The sequence below is a fragment of the Dissoconium aciculare genome, assembly GCF_010015565.1.
Source record: "Dissoconium aciculare CBS 342.82 unplaced genomic scaffold K489scaffold_1, whole genome shotgun sequence".
Lineage (NCBI taxonomy): Eukaryota > Fungi > Ascomycota > Dothideomycetes > Mycosphaerellales > Dissoconiaceae > Dissoconium > Dissoconium aciculare.
In genome coordinates, this window is record NW_022984951.1 from 911,071 (window position 1) to 930,430 (window position 19,360).

The 19,360-nt window shown below is 54.1% G+C and overlaps 12 protein-coding genes across 12 annotated transcripts; 9 read left to right on the top strand and 3 right to left on the bottom strand.

The window, feature by feature from the left end:
• Positions 1-1,324: 1,324 nt before the first annotated feature.
• Positions 1,325-4,222, top strand: K489DRAFT_366377 (uncharacterized protein; the record flags this gene model as incomplete). The annotated part of the gene is made up of 3 exons (XM_033602767.1): positions 1,325-2,217; positions 2,272-2,369; positions 2,424-4,222. 3 exons carry the CDS (start codon positions 1,325-1,327, stop codon positions 4,220-4,222), a joined length of 2,790 nt encoding a protein of 929 aa, XP_033464223.1.
• Positions 4,223-4,259: 37 nt separating this feature from the next.
• Positions 4,260-5,850, bottom strand: K489DRAFT_9084 (uncharacterized protein). The gene is made up of 6 exons (XM_033609031.1): positions 5,737-5,850; positions 5,531-5,668; positions 5,002-5,477; positions 4,750-4,923; positions 4,336-4,678; positions 4,260-4,263 (listed from the first exon to the last, which is right to left on the bottom strand). Exons 2-5 carry the CDS (start codon positions 5,552-5,554, stop codon positions 4,369-4,371), a joined length of 984 nt encoding a protein of 327 aa, XP_033464224.1. The 5' UTR covers positions 5,555-5,668; positions 5,737-5,850; the 3' UTR covers positions 4,260-4,263; positions 4,336-4,368.
• Positions 5,851-6,413: 563 nt separating this feature from the next.
• On the top strand, positions 6,414-7,137 carry K489DRAFT_375273 (uncharacterized protein). The gene is made up of 2 exons (XM_033603648.1): positions 6,414-6,642; positions 6,696-7,137. The coding sequence occupies exons 1-2, from the start codon at positions 6,606-6,608 to the stop codon at positions 6,956-6,958; spliced, it is 300 nt and encodes a 99-aa protein (XP_033464225.1). The 5' UTR covers positions 6,414-6,605; the 3' UTR covers positions 6,959-7,137.
• Positions 7,138-7,821: 684 nt separating this feature from the next.
• Positions 7,822-8,812, top strand: K489DRAFT_8822 (uncharacterized protein). The gene has a single exon (XM_033609005.1). The coding sequence runs from the start codon at positions 8,160-8,162 to the stop codon at positions 8,661-8,663; it is 504 nt and encodes a 167-aa protein (XP_033464226.1). The 5' UTR covers positions 7,822-8,159; the 3' UTR covers positions 8,664-8,812.
• A 217-nt stretch (positions 8,813-9,029) lies between these two features.
• On the top strand, positions 9,030-9,726 carry K489DRAFT_294613 (SRF-TF-domain-containing protein; the record flags this gene model as incomplete). Its single annotated transcript, XM_033600277.1, has 3 exons — positions 9,030-9,203; positions 9,284-9,418; positions 9,481-9,726. Coding segments are annotated over 3 exons (555 nt in total), but the record flags the coding sequence as incomplete, so codon positions are not given.
• Positions 9,727-10,773: 1,047 nt separating this feature from the next.
• K489DRAFT_405922 (uncharacterized protein) lies at positions 10,774-11,186 on the bottom strand (the record flags this gene model as incomplete). The annotated part of the gene is made up of 2 exons (XM_033607196.1): positions 10,774-10,950; positions 11,073-11,186. The coding sequence occupies 2 exons, from the start codon at positions 11,184-11,186 to the stop codon at positions 10,774-10,776; spliced, it is 291 nt and encodes a 96-aa protein (XP_033464228.1).
• A 306-nt stretch (positions 11,187-11,492) lies between these two features.
• Positions 11,493-11,792, top strand: K489DRAFT_293278 (uncharacterized protein; the record flags this gene model as incomplete). Its single annotated transcript, XM_033600247.1, has 2 exons — positions 11,493-11,668; positions 11,708-11,792. Coding segments are annotated over 2 exons (261 nt in total), but the record flags the coding sequence as incomplete, so codon positions are not given.
• A 118-nt stretch (positions 11,793-11,910) lies between these two features.
• Positions 11,911-13,177, top strand: K489DRAFT_8828 (uncharacterized protein). The gene has a single exon (XM_033609006.1). It carries the CDS (start codon positions 12,149-12,151, stop codon positions 12,794-12,796), a length of 648 nt encoding a protein of 215 aa, XP_033464230.1. The 5' UTR covers positions 11,911-12,148; the 3' UTR covers positions 12,797-13,177.
• A 314-nt stretch (positions 13,178-13,491) lies between these two features.
• K489DRAFT_375280 (glutamine phosphoribosylpyrophosphate amidotransferase) lies at positions 13,492-16,133 on the top strand. The gene is made up of 2 exons (XM_033603649.1): positions 13,492-13,613; positions 13,824-16,133. The coding sequence occupies exon 2, from the start codon at positions 13,876-13,878 to the stop codon at positions 15,640-15,642; it is 1,767 nt and encodes a 588-aa protein (XP_033464231.1). The 5' UTR covers positions 13,492-13,613; positions 13,824-13,875; the 3' UTR covers positions 15,643-16,133.
• Positions 16,134-16,205: 72 nt separating this feature from the next.
• On the bottom strand, positions 16,206-17,077 carry K489DRAFT_375282 (uncharacterized protein). The gene has a single exon (XM_033603650.1). The coding sequence runs from the start codon at positions 16,713-16,715 to the stop codon at positions 16,545-16,547; it is 171 nt and encodes a 56-aa protein (XP_033464232.1). The 5' UTR covers positions 16,716-17,077; the 3' UTR covers positions 16,206-16,544.
• Positions 17,078-17,667: 590 nt separating this feature from the next.
• On the top strand, positions 17,668-18,574 carry K489DRAFT_9103 (uncharacterized protein). The gene has a single exon (XM_033609036.1). The coding sequence runs from the start codon at positions 17,749-17,751 to the stop codon at positions 18,454-18,456; it is 708 nt and encodes a 235-aa protein (XP_033464233.1). The 5' UTR covers positions 17,668-17,748; the 3' UTR covers positions 18,457-18,574.
• A 117-nt stretch (positions 18,575-18,691) lies between these two features.
• On the top strand, positions 18,692-19,219 carry K489DRAFT_366383 (uncharacterized protein; the record flags this gene model as incomplete). Its single annotated transcript, XM_033602768.1, has 1 exon — positions 18,692-19,219. The coding sequence occupies one exon, from the start codon at positions 18,692-18,694 to the stop codon at positions 19,217-19,219; it is 528 nt and encodes a 175-aa protein (XP_033464234.1).
• Positions 19,220-19,360: the final 141 nt, after the last annotated feature.

Sequence of the window (19,360 nt, forward strand, 5' to 3'; positions counted from 1 at the left end):
TCGTGATTGGATGAAGTTGATCATCGTGAGGACGTGATGCTCTCCTTTGATACCTCGTTGGGTATTTCGCTCTATAAACCGACACAACCTGCGACGATAATGAGCGACGGCGATTAGTTGGTCACTAGGCAAACGGACGGTAGTTATGAAGAAAGCCGAACAACTGTGCCGCGCTCAGCCACATTGGTGAGGCAACGAGCACCAATACGACATGCTTCTGCGACAGTAGCCGGCGCGCGCTCGAACCTACCGCCACGGAACTAAAGCAAGCGTATGTTTGGAATCTACCCAGTTTTGGGGTTTCTCGATGCTCGCACATCTTCTCCAGGGCTCCAGTGCTCCAGGGCTCGCTCTTTTGGATGTTAGGGTTGTCGTTCACGAGAAGCAGGTCGTGAACACGCCAAATGCTGGGATCTTGACGCTCCCCTTGCTCAGTAAAGGAGCTTGCATTGACCAGGCTGTTGCCAGGCTTGCCCCTAGAGCGCTTGCACGATGCAAGGATTGTCTATACGGAGCGAACGAGTACAGTACCAATTTAGAGACAGAGCTTAGGTTCACTCGGTCCAGTATTCTGTCAGACTAGGCATGCATACTGATCCGCCGTAGCGGGACGGAGCAGCCAGCCGATGACCGAAGCTCAAAGGGCTCAAAGGGCATGACCGCACCTTCCATCTTCAGCGGCAATTCATTGTGTCGTCGTCTGGAGGGCTCTCTTGGATGTCCTCCAACCAACACACAGGCTGGGCTCCGAATGCGTCAATTGCTGGGAGGCAACAAGAGATCTCGCAACAATCTGAGCACTCTCATACATATTATGGTGCGCCCGCACGTCGCCCGAACTCGGCGGCGGTTCACAGCATTCATTGATTGTTAGGCTCCCCACAGCCGCAATGATGAGGCCCAGTCACTGACTGTCCACATTCCTGTGCCACCACATCTATATGCAGACGGACGAATCAGCCACGCTCATGCTCCGACTATAGTGAGCTGCGTACATGCATGGACATTCATGTGTTGCACTGCGCCCATTCTTGCAGCCCCCCCCTTGGCTGCAGCACTATGCACGGGTCGTGATACTAAGCGTCGTCTAGCGAGCACTTCCGGCTGGGCTGGCCGGCCATTGTTGAGACGCTTCATGCCCTTGCGTTCCTCCCTCCTCGTTCGCGACCAGATCTTGTAAGCGAATCGATTATCCTCGGTCGGTCGCTTGCAAAACAGTTAGTGACACGTCGGATGAATGCTCGGTCTGAGCCACCCACATCACCCATCTGTTCTCTTCAGGCAAAACGTAGACTGAAAGACATTTCCAAGGGCCGGAGTGTACATGTGCTCGGTCGTCGTCTTCATTACTCGCGGTGCCGCCGCACTCAATATTGGTAGTGACGTCCCTATTCAACACCTTCGAAGTAGTGCATTCGATTTGTGCTGCCTTCATACGACTGTTAATTATACTACCGCCCTGTCCCGGAGCTACCATCTTGATTTGGAAACCGAAAGCCCTTGTGTCATTCACTGGGATACGAGGCATCATACTAGATCACCACAGCGGGCGCTGTGTAACTTCAGAATGGCTCTTACTATGCAGCTGGAGGAGCCCGGTCGAGGAACGCGTACGACCTATCGCACTCGGGATCGGGCATACGAAGCGCAAGATGAAAAGAAAGCGGACACCCTGCGATTGTTTCCTTCTCCACCATCCTCCGATCACCCTGCATTGCGATCACGAACACCAGTCGACAAGTCCGCAGCAAAATCGAGGCCGCCAAACGTCATCCATTTCGCAAGCTTTGATGCCGATGAGCTTGCGGGCATGGCGATCATGGTCAGCGAAGAGCGTGCCGCGAACACGCAGAAACCGCTCACATCGAGCAAGTCTACCCACCAGCCCGGGAATTATCGGAATCATTCGAAGCCACTGCCTTCTGCGCGAAGTCGTCCAGAGTCGTGGTCGATGCGTCCTGCCGGTAGTGGTGCCCTGATGCAACATCTCACTGGCAGCGATGACGATCTCCTTGGTGCGACAAAACCTCAGCAGAATTTTCAAAGTAACTCATCATACGAGCTGGCCGATTTCCTCAGAACGACCGCTCCGAAGCAACCGAGTCGCAAGCCGAGCAGAATGGATCTACAAGGTCGTGCGGCCATGGCGTCACAGCATGCGTCCCATTTTCTGAAGCTGGTGCACAAATCCTCAATTGCTACGTCCAGTCGAAAGAAGTATGTCTTGCATTGTCCCCTGTGATTCGTAGATTGTACTGACAATTTTTTCAGACTCGGCAGCCTCTTGCACAGAAAGAACAATGATACGGTGACCGAGGTTCAAGAGATGTTGCCATCACTGAATGTCAAGCAGGAAGTCTCGTTATCAGGTGAGTTGCTTCACCCGAGCCATCTTCACTCAGGCTTACTAAATGGCGGTCTAGGCAATAAATATCTCGCTCTCCAGATCCCAGAGATAGAAGAAATATCGCAAGAGACTCGAGGTGGTCCAGAGTATAGCCACACTGTGACTCTACGAGACCTTGTGCTTGGTCCAATGGAACTTAACTCACATCAGCACCATATTAAGTCCAAACGCCAGGATGACTCGATCGGAGAACGAAGCGTCTCTAAACACGCGGTTTCTGCTCCGACCAAACTCCCGAGCCTCTTAACCTCGGAGATGCACCAGCAGACTCTCGCCAGGCCGTCAACTTCGGCCGGGTTCCATGCAATTTCGACTTCTCTCCCGACCCATTCACTGATGCATGAGACTTCTTCCAACAGGGATCGCGAGAACCGGCCCAAGACTTCGCCTACCCAAAGCTCGCCTCCACGGTCACGCCGTCCTCGCGAATTTGCAAGTCTCTCCTCAATGGTCAACACTGAGGATCCTACGCGAGCTGCAGACTCGGCAGAGGCTGGTGCGGCTCTGGCAGCCCAGAAACCGCGACATCGACGCACAGGATATCATGTTCCAGACGTGCATGTCAAAGACGAACAGGACTCTGCGAGGAGACAAAAAGCAAGCACCACTTCTGTGCACGCCACGAGTGCACCTTCTGCTGAAGGGGATGCTGACACGGTGAAAACTTCCGGGCAGAGTCGGCGCCGAGACAAGAGTGGGTCTCTCAGACCAGCGTACGTGTCCCCTGAGATCGGCTCCCTCAAACGCAGTCGAAAAAGAGCCACGCGAGAACGTTCCGTACGAGACTCAGATGCGCCGGACAGCGCCATTTCAACGACTCCATACGCTGGCTCGGAACAGACAAGACCCAATCGAGAGCTTACTGCGTCTCACTCGAACGCCGTCTCGGTGGTTGAGATATCTAGGACGCATACATCTAGACTTGCCATACCCACGAGCTCACTTGAAAGGAGCATGAAGACTGCGTCAATGTCACTACCAGAGGTCTGTGACGCTTCAGGTGTGGGAATTTGTCAGTATGAACGTTCCATGGCCGTATACGAATTGCCCGGCAACCACGTCCCTCCTCGACTCAGTTCCGCCGCTGCCACCAAGGAACCTACACCCAAAACCAGAAAGAAGCAAGGCACACGTCCGCCGACCAGAATCGCGGTCAATGACGTCAAAACCTACACGCCCCGTCCTCGCTCGGCACACAACGCCAAGAGCGCCGCCCGTCGACGCAGCAGGGCCAGCATCATCCTCCCGAGCTCGCACGTCGTTCGAAACGAGCCCTCCGCACCAGAGACGCCCGTGACGCCGCCTTCTCGCGCCCTTCCCGAAACGCCACCTTCCCGCGCACTCCCCGACACACCGCCTTCGGTGAAATCAATCGGAGCACCCTCCCAGCGCCGCGAACGCCACAAGGCCAGCAACAGCAGCTCCAGTTCCTCCAGCTACGAGACCATCGGATCCCGCGAGCAACCGGCCTATGAATACCGCGGCCTGCCTCACATCGTCAGCCAAGCCCAACGCATGCCCATACGGAGCAAGACCTCCCACGTGGACGCCCGCCTCGAGGCGCTCGAGAAGCAGAACGCCCTGCTCTCGGCGGCTTTGATGGCGGTGCTCAAGACCAATGGGGCGCTGAACAGTGCGCCGTTGCCCTCGGAGCTGTTGGGGGATTTCACGCATCCGGTCTCTTCTGCTTCGGCAGCTTCGTCGTCTGCGGCGACATCGCAGGAGGTGGGAAGACCGGTGACGAGACATGGTTTGAGCAACAGCGCGGGCAGTGCGCATGCTTTGGATATGTACATGTACACTCGAGCACAATGAACGAGGGGCGTGGGTCGCGGATGCGGTCGGTCGTCGGAGTTCTGGGAATCGCGTAATGTTAGAAACGAATCTCATTGGGTTTTGAATTTCCATCAAATTTGTGCGTCTCTTACATGATGTTCCCCTCTCTACTACTGATGCATCATCTACATGATGACCGGTTCCTCCTCGCTGGTCTGCCCTCTATTCTGAGTAGCGGCTGCGTGCTTCGGCTGTATCATGCCCATGCGAATGGCCCAGTCGTCACGTCCAGTCTCCTCGATCAATTCGTTCGCCAAAGTCAATCTCCGATCGTACTGTCTCCGGTCGTAGACTTGAAGACTTCGACTATGCATATGTAGAGTTGTCGTCCACAGGTTGGAAAGGCCCACGAGCGCGGTCGAAGCAAGCACCAATGCTACAAGCATCATCTGTCCAAGTAGGCTTGCGTTGGCCAACAACATGATGTCGATGTAACTAGCGCAGTATTACAACGTCAGCTTAGTCAACGAGATCGCCAAACAGGCAGGTGACTGCTCCAAACTCACACCAACAACGTCGCGAATGTCGTCGCGGAGCTCTCCGCCGCCGTCGCCTCTCTCAGCCAAGACGCAGAGGTTACGGCCTTGAGATCGTCAACCAGACCGCGAATACGGACCCAGCGGTCTTGACTCAAGAGGACCAACAGATCACCGTTGACGCCAGGCTCCAACGCTCCAAACCTTGCGCGTAACGTCAGTTTCGCTTCTGTGACGCAGTCTACAATCTCCAGTTTCCGTGTGGAGAAGGGAAAGACTCACCATCCAGGTCTCGCCCGGCGACGCAACACAAGCATATTCACCAAGCGGACGAAAACCAACCCGCCCATTCCGCCCAACGCCCACCAATCCCGCATTCCCGCCAACAACGCCATCGCCGACGCCGTCAAGCCCGCGGCGCAAAGCGCGCTCGCACTCACCGCCCACCCCTGCCTCACAGTTCTCGCGGGCAGAACCTCCAAGGTGGTCAAGCAGCCCGACCGGCCGACCCTCTGGAGATGGAACACCGTGGCCTGGTTCTCGACGCGGAAGACATAGCCCGTGGTCAGAGCGGCGCAGGCGGGATATTCACCCTTGTGGAGGTCCACGGCTGTGTGACCCTCTTGATGGAGGCCGGGCAGGAGGATCAGGGCATCGAGTAGGGAGGGGGTCCCGCCGCGGAGCGCAGTTCGGATGGCGAGGGTGGAGATGTCGGCGAGCAGGATGAGGCCCGCGAGGGAGAGGGAGAAGGACGGAGACTGGGGAGTTTCGGTGAGATGATTTGAGACAATCGGGTAGATTTGACGCTTACACTGATGGTCGAGATGTCGAGCATTCTGGTCTTCTGGATGTTTACGGTAGATCGACACTGAAGGCAATCACACACGCCTGGAGACTGGCGGGTCGACAAGGCTGTGAGGAGCTTTGGTGCGTTTTCCAGCGAGGACTTCTAATTTTCTCGTCGAGCAGACATGAGTTTTTGACGATGCAGGAAGAATGGGATGGGCTTGGTGATACGTTCTAGCAACGTTCAGCTCTTTGAACATATGTATATATCCATGCTGTACATGTGAACAACAGTTGCGACAACCTTGGAAGGCTCCGGAGACCGGTGTACGATAATGCTCAAGGGTGGCTGGCTTAGAGCTTTACCTCTCTCTGTTCGATCAACGAGGTCACCGAGCAGGATCTCGACTTGAGATCTTGTGGGGAGCATGAGATTTTCCCTCCGATCTGATCCGACAGATCATGACATCAAAACAGAACGCGATTCCTGAGGCAAAGATTGTTTGATCGCAAAGTGAATGCCAGTTGGATCGCGACGTTGAAACGGTCTCGTCCATTCCATGTCATCGCGCCTTCAAGAGGGCGGACATCCATCCGTCGTTTCCGAAAACGGTAGAATGTGCATAAGATGTGCAAAGTTGGACCCCAAACATGTGATTTCGCGTTCCCAGGGCAAATTTGAATTTCGGCACACGAGAGGACGGCAGGCGTGGAGCAAGCAAAAGTCGCTCGGTGATGCCCGTAGCGTTGGCCGGTGCGCCCCAAAGCAAAGCACGTGATTGTCACAAAGCAGCATTTCTGCCTCGTCACAGGTAGACAAGCTCCTCCCCATTGCGCTGCGAGATGAACAATGTACGATCCGATTTACCGTCTCGGCATTGATGGAGGCTGCATAATCTCATCTTATCAGCGCCTGCAGCATGGTTCCTGACATCCTGAACAGCTTTACACTCGCTCGCTGCTGCTACTACTGTACGTAACGATAGTCGAAAGGCACGGATCAGCCTCAAATCGAATGCAGCCGGAAGCGAGGGCACAGTGCAGTAGTGGGTGAGGAGGAAAGCAGGTGGTGAGTGGGCCATTTCTTTATGGCGCAATGGATGGTCCTTCAGCTGCAGGTGGGGCCTGCACACCATTGTCCTCACATCTGTGCTCTCTCTCTCTCTCTCTCTCTCTCTCTCTCGCTACAGTGTGGTCATGGAACAATTTATTATTCTCTGGTGTTGTAGTGAACTCGTGCCTCTTGAGCCTGGAGCTGACGGACGCGTTTACAGGTGCTACGGCCGATGATGTTGTAGAGCACCACGGTAGACAGCGCGGGCTCAGTGCTCACGTTTCTTGTGTCTGGTACAGTCCTCATCGCTTTTCGGGAGCATTGCATCGCTCGAATGCGTCATATGCTTCTCGAAAGGATCACCGACCGAACGGCTGGCGTCCTCGTGAAATACGTTGAATGCCGCTGACGTCTTGGTCCCGCTGTCGACGGCAATTTGACTCTGCCTTTCGGGATTAAACAATGAACGGGATCGGCATTGCCATCGTCGAGGTCGTCATCGCGACCCCTTGATGTTTTGTCGAGGCTCGAGCATGGCGACGACCATCCGGATAGCCATCAGGACGGACAGATCGCGAAAAGGAAATGGATGTGGGTATGTGCAGTAGTGGTAGTGCTGAAGTAGGCACTGGGCAGAGGAATCATCGTTCATTTCACTGCACTTCTCACGGTCTATTGGCGGGCCGGAGTGCCGGCCCTTCTATTGTTGGTGCCACACACACACACACGCATGATAACAACCTTGGAAAGTTACAGTCGCAGCTCGCGTTCAGTCCGTCACGTATATTCCACAGTACGCGATTCCTGTTGACTGTACAAAAGTGTCCTGCTGAGTCGCCTTCAGTTCCTTTCCTGGCCTTGCCTTTTCCTCTTCGAGACCTACACACGCTTGACTGCTCTCGTCGTCCGTCCGAACCTCATTGAGCAACGCGCCCGGGTCACGATCGATCTGTTCATCCGTGTCACTCGCCGCCTTAGAGAATCCAACCACCGATCAAAATTCGGGTTACCGATTGATTGCGCGATCCACCCGGCAGCGCTTTCGGATAGCCACGCGACACATTCCAGCACTGATCCTCGTTATCTCTCCGTCACGGAGTCGTTGAATACCACGCGGTGAATAACGATTGAGGGACATTCTCCGTGCCCATCGGATTGACGTTGACCAATATTGCCCGAGCAGACTGATCTCTCGCGTCTGAGATCGAATCCGGTATGTGGAACGCTTCTCCTCCTACGTGGTGTCAATCACCACTTCTCCCGTACGCGTGGAACATCGCGGTGTCCAGCTGCGTTGCTGCTGCTGCTACTGCTGCAAGTTGTATTCAATGCCTCTCGCAATGAACCACATCTCTGCGTGCACAACAAATACAGCCGAAATGTCCCACACGTCAGGAGCTCACAACATCCTTTCCGTGCGGCGTTCGCACCAACCGCAACATTGCTGCCAAAGAAACCACTCTGTCGCTCGCACCTGCATCTTCCGCTACACGTCTTGACGTCAAAGGTTGAGGATTGTCTGCAATGGCGACGAGGGCAAGAAGTGGCAGCAGCAATCCTCGCTCTCGATGGATCATCCACGGTCGCAATCGAGCACTGCATGGGACTGATATCATCGCTCCTGCTCCTCCTACAATGCACACAAAATCACGATCATCACTTTGAGAAACCCGTCTCCCGTCGTCGCAGCTCCATTGATCAACGCCTGCATATATGTATGCCGGACTGGAGCCTCCGACTGAATGTTGATCGCCCGTGGTGCCGTGACTTGACCGAATCCATTCTAACTTCAAACTTTGAGTTGCAGCTTTCCCGATTCCAGGTGGGAATTATCCGGCATTTGGACTGCCCGCACACGCACGCTGCACCAACCCGTCGCACCTGTCCAGGCGCGCTTTGGGCTCGACTCCGATCCCCCAATCGCAGCATCGTGAAGTTCAGAGGCCATAAGGGCAAACACCACTGCCGTCGACCTCCCATACTCATCCAGATCTACCGGTCCGTTCACGGTTCCTGCTGCTTACTCTGTGACGCGTACGCACACACAGACACACACGCGCACACACACACACACATCTCGCACTTGCATCTTGCCCTGAGCTGAGCCGAGATCATCTCCACGCAACAAGCCTAGCTGCCCCGCGCCTCCCCAACCGGTCCCGCCTTCCCGTTCTTCCCGTTCCGCAACGGCTCGTCCGGGTCCACTTCGCACCTGCTTGCCTCTCCCCCCTCGCTCTGGTTTTCTTGTCACTTTGTCCTCACCCTGCGCAACACGCTTTGCTCCATCTGGACACATCTCGAAACAGGCAATTCTCCTCCCCACAAATCACCAAATCCAGCATAGCGACCCTTACTCTGCACCTCATTCGGTCTCGTCTGAATCCAATCTACCGCCTTCATCATGTCGGCAGAGATCGTCGGTCAGGACCCTACCAACGCCCACGAGGAGCAGGACGACCTCGAAAACGGTGGCAACGAGCCTCGTGGCATTAAGCGCGCCCGTACCAGCACTGCTGGCGATGATGACGATGACGACGATGACAAGCCTGGTCGTGAGCGTCGCAAGATTGAAATTAAGTTTATTCAAGACAAATCGCGGCGTCACATCACCTTCTCGAAACGCAAGGCCGGTATCATGAAGAAGGTAAGCCATCGCATGCGCATCGCTCGCATCCTTGCCGCACGTCCGTCTCGATCAAAATGACTGACCAAAGACCTTGTCAGGCTTACGAACTTTCCGTCCTTACTGGCACTCAAGTGCTCCTTCTGGTCGTCTCTGAGACTGGTCTGGTCTACACCTTCACCACCCCGAAGCTTCAGCCGCTCGTCACCAAGCCTGAGGGCAAGAATTTGATTCAGGTAAGCATTAGTCCAAGTTTCATGTCATCAAGCAACACGAACTGACCATCATCTACCCACAGGCATGCCTCAATGCTCCCGAGCCTCCGGACACTAACGGCGTCGACGGAGAGTCGGCTGTCGATTCTCCTGAGGAGCAACATGCTCCTCCGCCACCCATGCCCCAAAACATGCCTCCACAGAACATTCCTCGTGGTCAAGCAAACGCGCCCTACATCACCGCCGATCAGCAACAAGCACTACAGTATCAAGCTTATCTACAACAGACACAAGGCGGCGCTTACCCGATGCCTCCTCAGCAGCAAATGCACTCGCGAGGTTGATTTGCTTCTTGCCAGGTTCCATCGGCACTTTAGGCAGATGTGCACCGCCTCACCTAGTCTTCCATCTTGATGAAGGCGTTCATTTATCAGGGTCATGACATCATTACAGATCATGATTGCGATCACGATGGTCACAAGGATACCAGATGTGTCACCACCACCATCATCATACGAAGTATACATCACGTGGCTTGAAAATACGGTAACGGGTTGATTTTGGGCCAGGAGTTATTCATGCTATTTGAGCAGCGTTCGTTGTCCGCAATGTGAGCGAGTCCAGAGCGCATCACGCCAGCGCGTGGTATTAAGTCGGCAGCATTTTGGGCATGAGCCTTCGAGGAGTACCCTCCAGGCATTCGGAAACGTGTAGGGCAGACTATCATTATTTCGGGAGTCTTGATCAGTCCCATTCGTTTCAAACGGGTCCATTCATGCACGTGACGTGCGCCTTGTACATCAGGAAATCGTGCAGATGCAAATCAATGTCGCTTCAAATGTTCTGCAATAGCTGTTCGCTTGCGCATGGCCCAGGCAGCGTGTTTGTTTGTAAGCCGCCTTGTGTGCTGGCTTTATTACTCTTGTGATACTTGTTCTGGTCGATGGCTGCGAGATTCTGGCCGACAGTCTGTCCAACGCCAAGCCTTGACTGTGTCTTCAGCATGTCTTCGGACGCCGCCTTTCTCGATCGTGCATCAGCGTTTCGTTGTCTCAGAATGGCGAAAACGCCTATGAGCTCCATGCAGTCGTCGAATACCGGCCACAAACACGGGAGTCCTTTGCCTGCTTGTATGAGAGCAGAAAGTCATCGCTGGTCACTTCATATATCGGTCGGCTTGATTGATCGATCGATGCGCACACCATCGTCCTGGGAAACCTCGCGGAGCTAGAATCATGAAAAGTGTCGCGGTCTCATCGGATCTAGATGATGCGACTCGAAGATAGCGCGTCCAGGTTCGTCTCCAAACCTGCCGCAGCAAAGGCCGTCGGCAGCTTTCGACCTCGCCGCAGGAGACTACGAAAGGACAATGACTTTCACGGAGTGTTCGTCGGCGACTGGCCTCCCGCACAGGCATTTTTGGCGGCGTGTTTCACCTCGAGCGCGTGGATTTTGCGCTCGAGGTCGTCCCGTTGTCGGACTAGTTTCACGCGGATCGCTTCGAGATGTTGGATGTTCTGGGTCGGCGTGAATTTCGCCGCGGCTTGCTGGCCCTGTGAGAAGAGAGGTGGATCAGTTGGTTGGGGTCGGGTGTTTGAGGATTATCATGGAATACGTCGTTGCTTCTCATATTCGTTCGTCTTGGTATTCGATGGACAGCAGACTCGATACTTACTTTCTTGACATCCTGGCCAATCTTGAGACTCGCGCCATACCACGCTCCTGTCGCTGTAATGGCTGCCACAGCCACTGTGAGAATGACAGTTCTAGACTTGGAGGCTGGCGCCATGTTTAAATCGATTCTAGCAATCAGAGCTTAACAGATAATCTTGATCGCGATGGTTGATATATCATCGACCTCTTCAGTTGGAGGCCAATCCCAAGACTCCCTCGGCAGACTTTCCCACAGCCCCAAACGGTGAATTCGAGCACCATTGCGGGCAACGCGTTTCACATGTGATAAACTGACCTCTTTGCGACAGACTCTTGCAGTACTTCACGACGACTCGGACAATATCGTGAGTTCGTTTAGGCGAAAGCAGCCATACTCTTTTGCATCATGTCCAATTCAACGTCTCGCACGCCAGGTGCGAACTCGACAAACCGCCTGTCCACGGTTCCAACCGCGGCGTCCAAGTCGCGTCAATTATCCCATTTGCACGCGCAGCTCGCGCAGTTGACGGCCAATATGTCTGATCTGGAAAACTTATTACGCATGACAGCTGTACAAGCCGAGGGTATGCGCGGTCTGGGTGGATATGCTGGTGGAATGTGAGTCTGGTCTATCTCTCGCGTCATGCTTGGTTCGAGTGTCGAACTGACAACTGTTGTCAGGTTCATGGCGGCGTCGAAAGTGTTGGGTGAAGAGACTGTCAATGGCGGCGGTGCGGCAGGCGCACAAGAAGAGGAACAGAAGTGAGGAGGTGTCGTCAGAGCATGCGATGATGCAAGCACCAAGTGTTGCCAAACATCAAGAAGGTGTCATGTGTCAGACCCGTCGGTCGATGAGGAACACATGAGCAGCGCCATAACATTTGAAGACTTTGAAACTGGAGCGAGCATGACCTGGATGCGTCGCACTATGCTCTCAACACTCTGGCCATCGTTGTGCCATCCCGTGCACTTTTCACGACCGTACTCTTCGAAAAGTCGAGCACGCAAGAATCGGTCAATCATCACGGCGACACTCAAGCATGAAGACTTGATCGGCGCACATCAGCGAGTCCACGCATACAACAATGGGCACCGACAATGGAGAGTCTCTTGTACCAGATCAACCGTTTGATCGACGATAAAGACCAACTCGTCGCTGAGAAAAACGACAATTTACAATCACACCACAAGATGTGGCGGGAGCTTGCGTCCGCACTAGCAGAGAAGGATCGCAAGATTGAAAACTTGCTATGCGAATTATGGCAGCGCGCGTCCGAAAGCGAGGAGATCACAAAGCGGCATAACGACGAAATGCTCAAACTACGGGAGGACTGCGAAAGAAGAACTGACCTCCTTGAGCTCAAGCTCCAGCAACTTGAAGCAGCGCACATGCAGCGCTTGGGCGAGGCTGAAAGTGCTTGTGAAAAGAAGACAAAACACCTACAGCGCAAGCTAAATGCTCTGCGCCAGCAGAAAGAGGCTGAGACGCAAGCACTGACGACCAAGAACCAAGACCTTGACCAAAGATTAAAGGTCGCTCTCAGTCAAATTGGGACGCAGGATCGCGCGTACTACCGAGACGACGAATCGATTCTGGAAGAATTCGATGACTCGGATGGGCCCGATGCGATCGACGAGTATACGGATGATGAACTTGCAATGGTGCTTGATGAACAGTCTCATAACGACGACAGCCTCGACGATGTGAGCTCGGGGCAATCGGAGGCTGACTCAAACACAGATTGATGCAGGATGGGCTCTTCAACCGACGAGAAAAACTCGAACATAAGCGAGTGACAATTCCTAACGTTTGTACTTGAGCGACGACGAACGTGAGATTTTCTATCAAATGGTCGTCACTCGACTGATACGATAACCCCCTGTTTCGTATTAGCATACTTGGAAGAGAGGTGAGGTGAGCATGGAATACTGTATAAAAAACTGCACTCCAGCTGTGAACTTTTCCGACCAAATTGAAGTAGACTTTGTCTTGGAGTGACCATTCTTCGCCTCGCTGAAATTGTTCACATCGCTCACCTCACATGTGTACAAAAACGTTCACCCCTCCTTTGTCGGATGTGATCACCAGGGAATATTAAAATGGGACGATCACTATATGCTTCATCCTTCTGTTGCATTTCACAACTGCGTTGTTTATGTATGCTGGCAGAGACAGCTTATCGATACGCGGAGGAGGGAGTCGAGTAGCGTTCGGAAGACGACGGGAGGCGCCCATTTCGCCGACCGCGGGTCACATCGGCGCGGCTTAACCTCCGTTTTTCAAGCTTGATTAAGGCACAAGGGAAATTTTTCCCGTAGGCGGTGGAGGAGGGATAAGCAAAAAATGTGTCGGTCACGCAGCAGCGATAAGTTGCTCGACAGCTGCTCTTGGTCTCCTCGAGCTACTACATCTCCTCGTTCCTGGAATTGACCGATTCCTCACACAATCCTCCTCCTGATCATGGAACTTTTCGATCACTGAATGCCTCGCGACTGCCGCTTTTGAGCTTCACTCCATCTACTCACTCACATATCCTAGAGACCGCAGAGCTCTGGTCTATAGGTGAGTCGTGCGATTTTATGCGACTCTTTTTCCCCTACCGATCACCTGCAATTGGCTGCTACATGATGAACGACAAAATTTAAAGATGTTAGACTTCAGATCCTCATGAGTCGAAAAATTTGTCTTACTGATTGCTCCAATTCCCATTTGCCCTGATGTGCACAATCGGACTTTGTCACTGGATGATCTCGTGACTGACGCCGTTCAAAGATACAGTCTGAAACCGCTGCGCGCTGGTTGCGAACGGCTTCTCACAATCAAGATGTGTGGTATCCTTGCGGTCATTTTGGCGGCGACGTCCTCGGACGCCGCGCCCGAACTACACCAAGCTCTCTTCTATCTTCAGCACCGTGGTCAGGACGCCTGTGGTATCGCGACTTGTTCAAAAGGCGGAAAGATCTACCAATGCAAGGGCAATGGTCTCGCTTCAAAGGTCTTTCAAGATGGCAAGCGAGTTCCAGACCTTCCGGGATACATGGGTTTGGGACATCTCCGATACCCGACCGCAGGCAGCAGCGCCAATGCTGAAGCTCAGCCGTTCTATGTCAATTCACCTTATGGTATCTGTCTCACACACAACGGCAACTTGATCAATGCGCCGGCGCTCAAGGAATACCTGGACCAACACGTCCACCGACACATCAACACCGAGTCCGACAGTGAACTCATGCTGAACATCTTCGCGGCAGAACTCAACGAGACGGGCAAGGCTCGTGTGAATGCCAATGATTGCTTTTCCGCGCTCGAGAGGATGTACAAGAGATGCGAAGGTGGATGGGCATGCACAGCCATGATTGCCGGATTTGGTCTGATCGGCTTCCGCGACAGCTATGGCATCAGGCCTATGGTTCTCGGTGAGCGCAATTCGGCTGAGGTCGAAGGCGGCAAGGATTACATGATGGCTTCAGAGTCGGTCGCCCTGAGCCAAAATGGCTATGGCAACATCAAGGATATTCTGCCGGGCCAAGCAGTAATTATCGAGAAGGGACAGAAGCCTATATTCGCGCAGGTCGCTCCACAACAGGCATACGCTCCCGACATTTTTGAATATGTCTACTTCGCTCGTCCCGAAAGTACGATCGACGGCATTTCAGTCTATCGCAGCCGACAGATTATGGGCTACAATCTTGCTGAGACCATCCAGAAGCAGATCTCTCCTGAAGAGCTCAAGGAGATCGATGCGGTCATTCCCATTCCAGAGACTTCGCTTGTTTCGGCATACGCAGTGAGCAAGCATCTCAAGAAGCCATACTGTCAAGGTTTCATCAAGAACCGATACATCTTCCGCACATTCATCATGCCTTCACAAAAGGCGCGACAACGTGGTGTCCGCGCGAAGCTGAATGCCATCCCCTTGGAGTTTGCGGGCAAAAACGTCCTCTTGGTCGACGACAGTATCGTCCGAGGAACCACCTCTCGCGAAATCGTTAGCATGGCGCGGGAAGCTGGAGCGAAGAAGGTCTACTTCAGCAGTTGTGCGCCTCCGATCACACATGCTCACATCTACGGCATCGACCTCGCCAGCACAAATGAGCTTGTCGCCCACGATCGCTCTGCTAAGGACATCGCCGAGCTCATCGGAGCCGACGCAGTCATCTACCAAGACTTACCAGACCTCGTCTCTGCCTGCGCGAACGACAGCCCACGCGGCGCCGAGACGCAGGAATTCGAAGTCGGTGTCTTTAATGGCAAGTACGTCACTCCTGTGGGAGAGGACTACTTCAAGCACCTCGAGCAGGTTCGAGGTGAGACGAGGAAAATCAAGGTCCGAGAGCAAGCGGTGCAGGCCGTAGCCAGTGGCCGCGCCACCGAGATGGACGTCAAAATGGCGACCAACGGCGTCGAGGTCGATGACCATGGTGAGGTCGTTGCCCGGGACAGCGGCTCCGATGGAGAGGGCCGACTGCCCAGCAAGGAGGATGTTGATCGCAAGAACAGCCTGGCGGAAGCGAGCCGACCAGAACCGCCCGCGCGTCAGGTGAGCGACAGTCAGGACATTGCCCTGTTCAACATCAACGACGGCCAGTAATGGGTGGGACATGACGGGACGAGTGCATTCACGGCGCACGGAGGACGGATCGATTCGGGGGCGGCGCAATGATGGGTCGGATGTTGGCGTTTGTCAGGAGGCGGCGGTCGCGTTGCTATTACACTGTCCACGTCCCTCAACGGTGACGACGGAGCGAAGTTCGACGCGTATGGGAAGGGTTTCTCGATAGACATAAGACCATCACATGGATACATCGCTTGCTCCAATCGACTACCGTGCTCGGAAATTCCCCATTGCCATAGCACATCTGCCACCGATCATACATCATCCCGCCTTTATCACTGCAAAATAAAGCAGGGGTCATTGGGCGGATGACTGATGTCGACCGCCCCAGCACCAACCCTAAGACGCACATTTCAGGTTCACCTGGGCAGCGAGATATCGCGACAATCACTGGACCGTCGGCGCCAATCTCTCGATGGGAGATCGTGACCGAATGCGTGAGATACGTAATATAGCTCATAAGCCGTTCGTTTCGTGTGATGTTGTCAATACAAGGTTCTGCTGCGGCGAAGCTGTCAATTCATCCACAACACCAACACCAGTCACAAGGCGCACTCGCGGGCTGGAGGCCACAATTCCAGATGATGGATGCACGAAAGGATAACAGACATGAATGTCTTATCTGTGTTTATGTCTGTGTCTGTGTCTACAATGTCACCGATTAGGTGACTGTATAATATCTCACATCACAGGAATCCACACGACCCGCCCGAGAGAGATGCATAGAACAGTATGACACTACATGAGAGTCCACAGAGAGCCCAGCAGATGGTGTTCGAGGAGCGGATGAATCCACACGCTGCAGAACCGGACGATTTCCTCCCTCCCTCCCTCTCTCCGCCATCCCTTCGGACATTTGCAGCAGCAATAATTTGTTTTTATGGCAATGAAAGAATGGTGGACAAACCGGGTTTAAACTTTCCACAATGCCCGTGGGCGTGAGATTCCCAACGGCCATGACGACGCCCGTGAGGCCCAGGCGCCCACGCGTGCACACAGACACAGACATACAGACAGACAGACAGACAGACAGACAGACACACAGACATACAGACACATACACGCACACAGACACAAACACACAACGATGGTGTAAAAGTTCGGGGTGGGAGAGGAATGTCTCTGAGAGAGGTTCGGGGCGGAGGTCAGACCGAATGGTCGACGCAGAGGAGAAGAATAGACTGATTGACTGCAGCGGCGCGACGACGACGCCCGTGATGCGGCGGTTGCCTCTCATGGGCGGGGACTTTTGGTCGCGTGCGAGAGGAACAATACCTTAATGTGTACCGAGCGATGTGCAGATGGATGGTAGGGAAATCCACCTGTGGTTGATGGATTGATTGATGGATGGATGCAGGTGCGTAGATAGGGCTCTATCGTACCGTAGAAGGAAATGTCAAACTGGACGGATATACTGTGAGAGACATGGTGACGATGCTGTGGAATCATGAGACCGTCCTAGGACTGTTTTCCATCCACCCCCCTGCTTCCACCGCCGCCGCCGCGACATCTGTGGGAAATTTACGCGACTTGGGCAGAGGTGAGATGCTGTTGTGGGGGGCAGGTGCTGCCGTGGTGGAGCTCCACCCGTCCGTCAGATGTGTCTGTCTGTCTGTCGGTCGGCCGGTCGGTCGGTCGGTCTGAACAACGGCAGCGGTGGACCCCGGGCACTCTCTCTCTCCAGTACGACAAAGGGTGCATGTTCCCCACAGCAGTACTGTATGATGGGCTGTACCAGCACCTAGATACCTAGGTATGATTACAAAGTGACAGTTCATACACGTCATTCCCAGGATCCCGGCTTCGGTATTCGTCTAGCAGTCATCCGTCTCTCTACTGGAGGGCACGATGGCTGGGGATGAGCGAACGTGCAGCTTGGGGGCGCATGCTTCTCCTGGGAATCTCGTCATGTTGATGTAGGAGGCAGCACCCATGTACTTTCTTTTCGGGTATTCATCGACGCGCTTCTGACAGTATAACGATACACACTCGATCTCGTGCCCGCCGTTCCTGTGAGCATCGGTGCATAGAGCATGACTCTATTTATGCATCGTGTACGGCATAATTCCTTAAGACGGGACGATGCGGTTTGGAGCCGACGTGAGAGATCTGACTGACCGACGATCGAGTGTCATCAGCAGCCGCGGGCGGTTGGACCACATCCAGAAATGTGCCCCACCCTCCCTCTCTCTCTCGCGTCGTTCCGGAGCGTTCCTCGGGACGGGCGGGCTGAATGGGCAACTCTTGGGCGAAATCCTTCCAATACGGATTGCAGGCATGCCTCCCTCCCTCTCCCGAATTGCTGCAGCTGAAGAGCGCCCGCGCCGTCCTTTCTCTTCTGTCGCTTCCCCAGGCCCGCGCCCATCTATCTGCCTTTGCCGATCTGCAAACCCCGTCCGACACGTGCGCGACGGGAACAAAGCACGACGGCGCATTATTATTATTATCATCATTGCCACCGCATATCTGGATGGATGCGCCTGTGGATGGGAGGGACGGCTCTGGGCGTGTACAGTGACTGTAGTGTGCGTGTGGGAAGGAGCATGGTTTGCCCTACACCTGTCCAATTGCGCGCCGATGTCTTGGTACTGCGTGTCGATACGGTACAGCAGGACCACGATGGGCTCGAATCACGATCCGGTACGCCCGGGAACCCAGGAGAGCAGTGCACAAACGCCGTTCGATTGTTCTGTACCTGGAACATGGTTTGGATCTGTCCAGCACAGGCAGGACAATCCATATTCCATACTACAGTACGAGTCGATAAACTTCAGATTGCTGTGTCGTTAGCTCCATCTGCCATCATCGATCCGCCTAGTCCTCAATTCCGTCTCCCTTTTCGCCGCCAGCGCTTGTACGGTATGTAACAGGATTTCTCCAACGGCAGCTCGCCCTTCCGTTCGGAAATGGCCTGCGCCCGGCTACTGAAAAGAGGAGAAATCAGAGGGGGGTTCTTTTTTTTTTCTTTCTGGTTGGTCTCGCTTCAGGGAGTTGTTTGGTTTGGCATGTGCGATGAAACATCCCTATGGGACACGGTGACGCATCACATCAGAACTCGCGAGTGAGGAAAGTCTCTTGGCTGTGTTCCGCCCAGAGCGCCGCGCAACCCATCATCGCCGTTCACGGTTGTTCACAAGATCGCATTCATGATGATGATGATGAGGAGGAGGGCGGAGATCGGGGCTGGAAAGATCCCGTCGATGAGAATGATGATGATGACAATGCCCTGCAGTCGAAGCTTGGAATCCGGCTTGGACGGCTCTCGGCGGAACTTTCGTCAAATCGTTCTGGAGTCAGACGCCCGTGTCAAGCCAAGAGCAGCAGCTTCTTCTTAGCATCCTCACTAGCCCTTTATGCCCAATGGAAGGAACAACAGTTATTAGCAGCGGGTGGCAGGGGCAGTCCATTACCTCCATCCGCCACAGGACCTAGTTGTTATTACCGTATGAAAGAAGTCCTGTCCGGTGCATGGGAATGTACAGGACGTGAGTACTCACCTAGGTATGCACAGGATCCATCTCTTCCCGTCCTCCCCTCTTGCCCAAACAGCTGAATGGCAGCGGGCGCGGCGGCAGGAACATACGCTGCAACGTGATGGTGATGAGAACATACCTAGTAGTCATAAACCAGCAGAGACAGTCCCGTGTATCATGGGAATACCTGGTCAACATATCGTAGAATCATCGTACGTGAT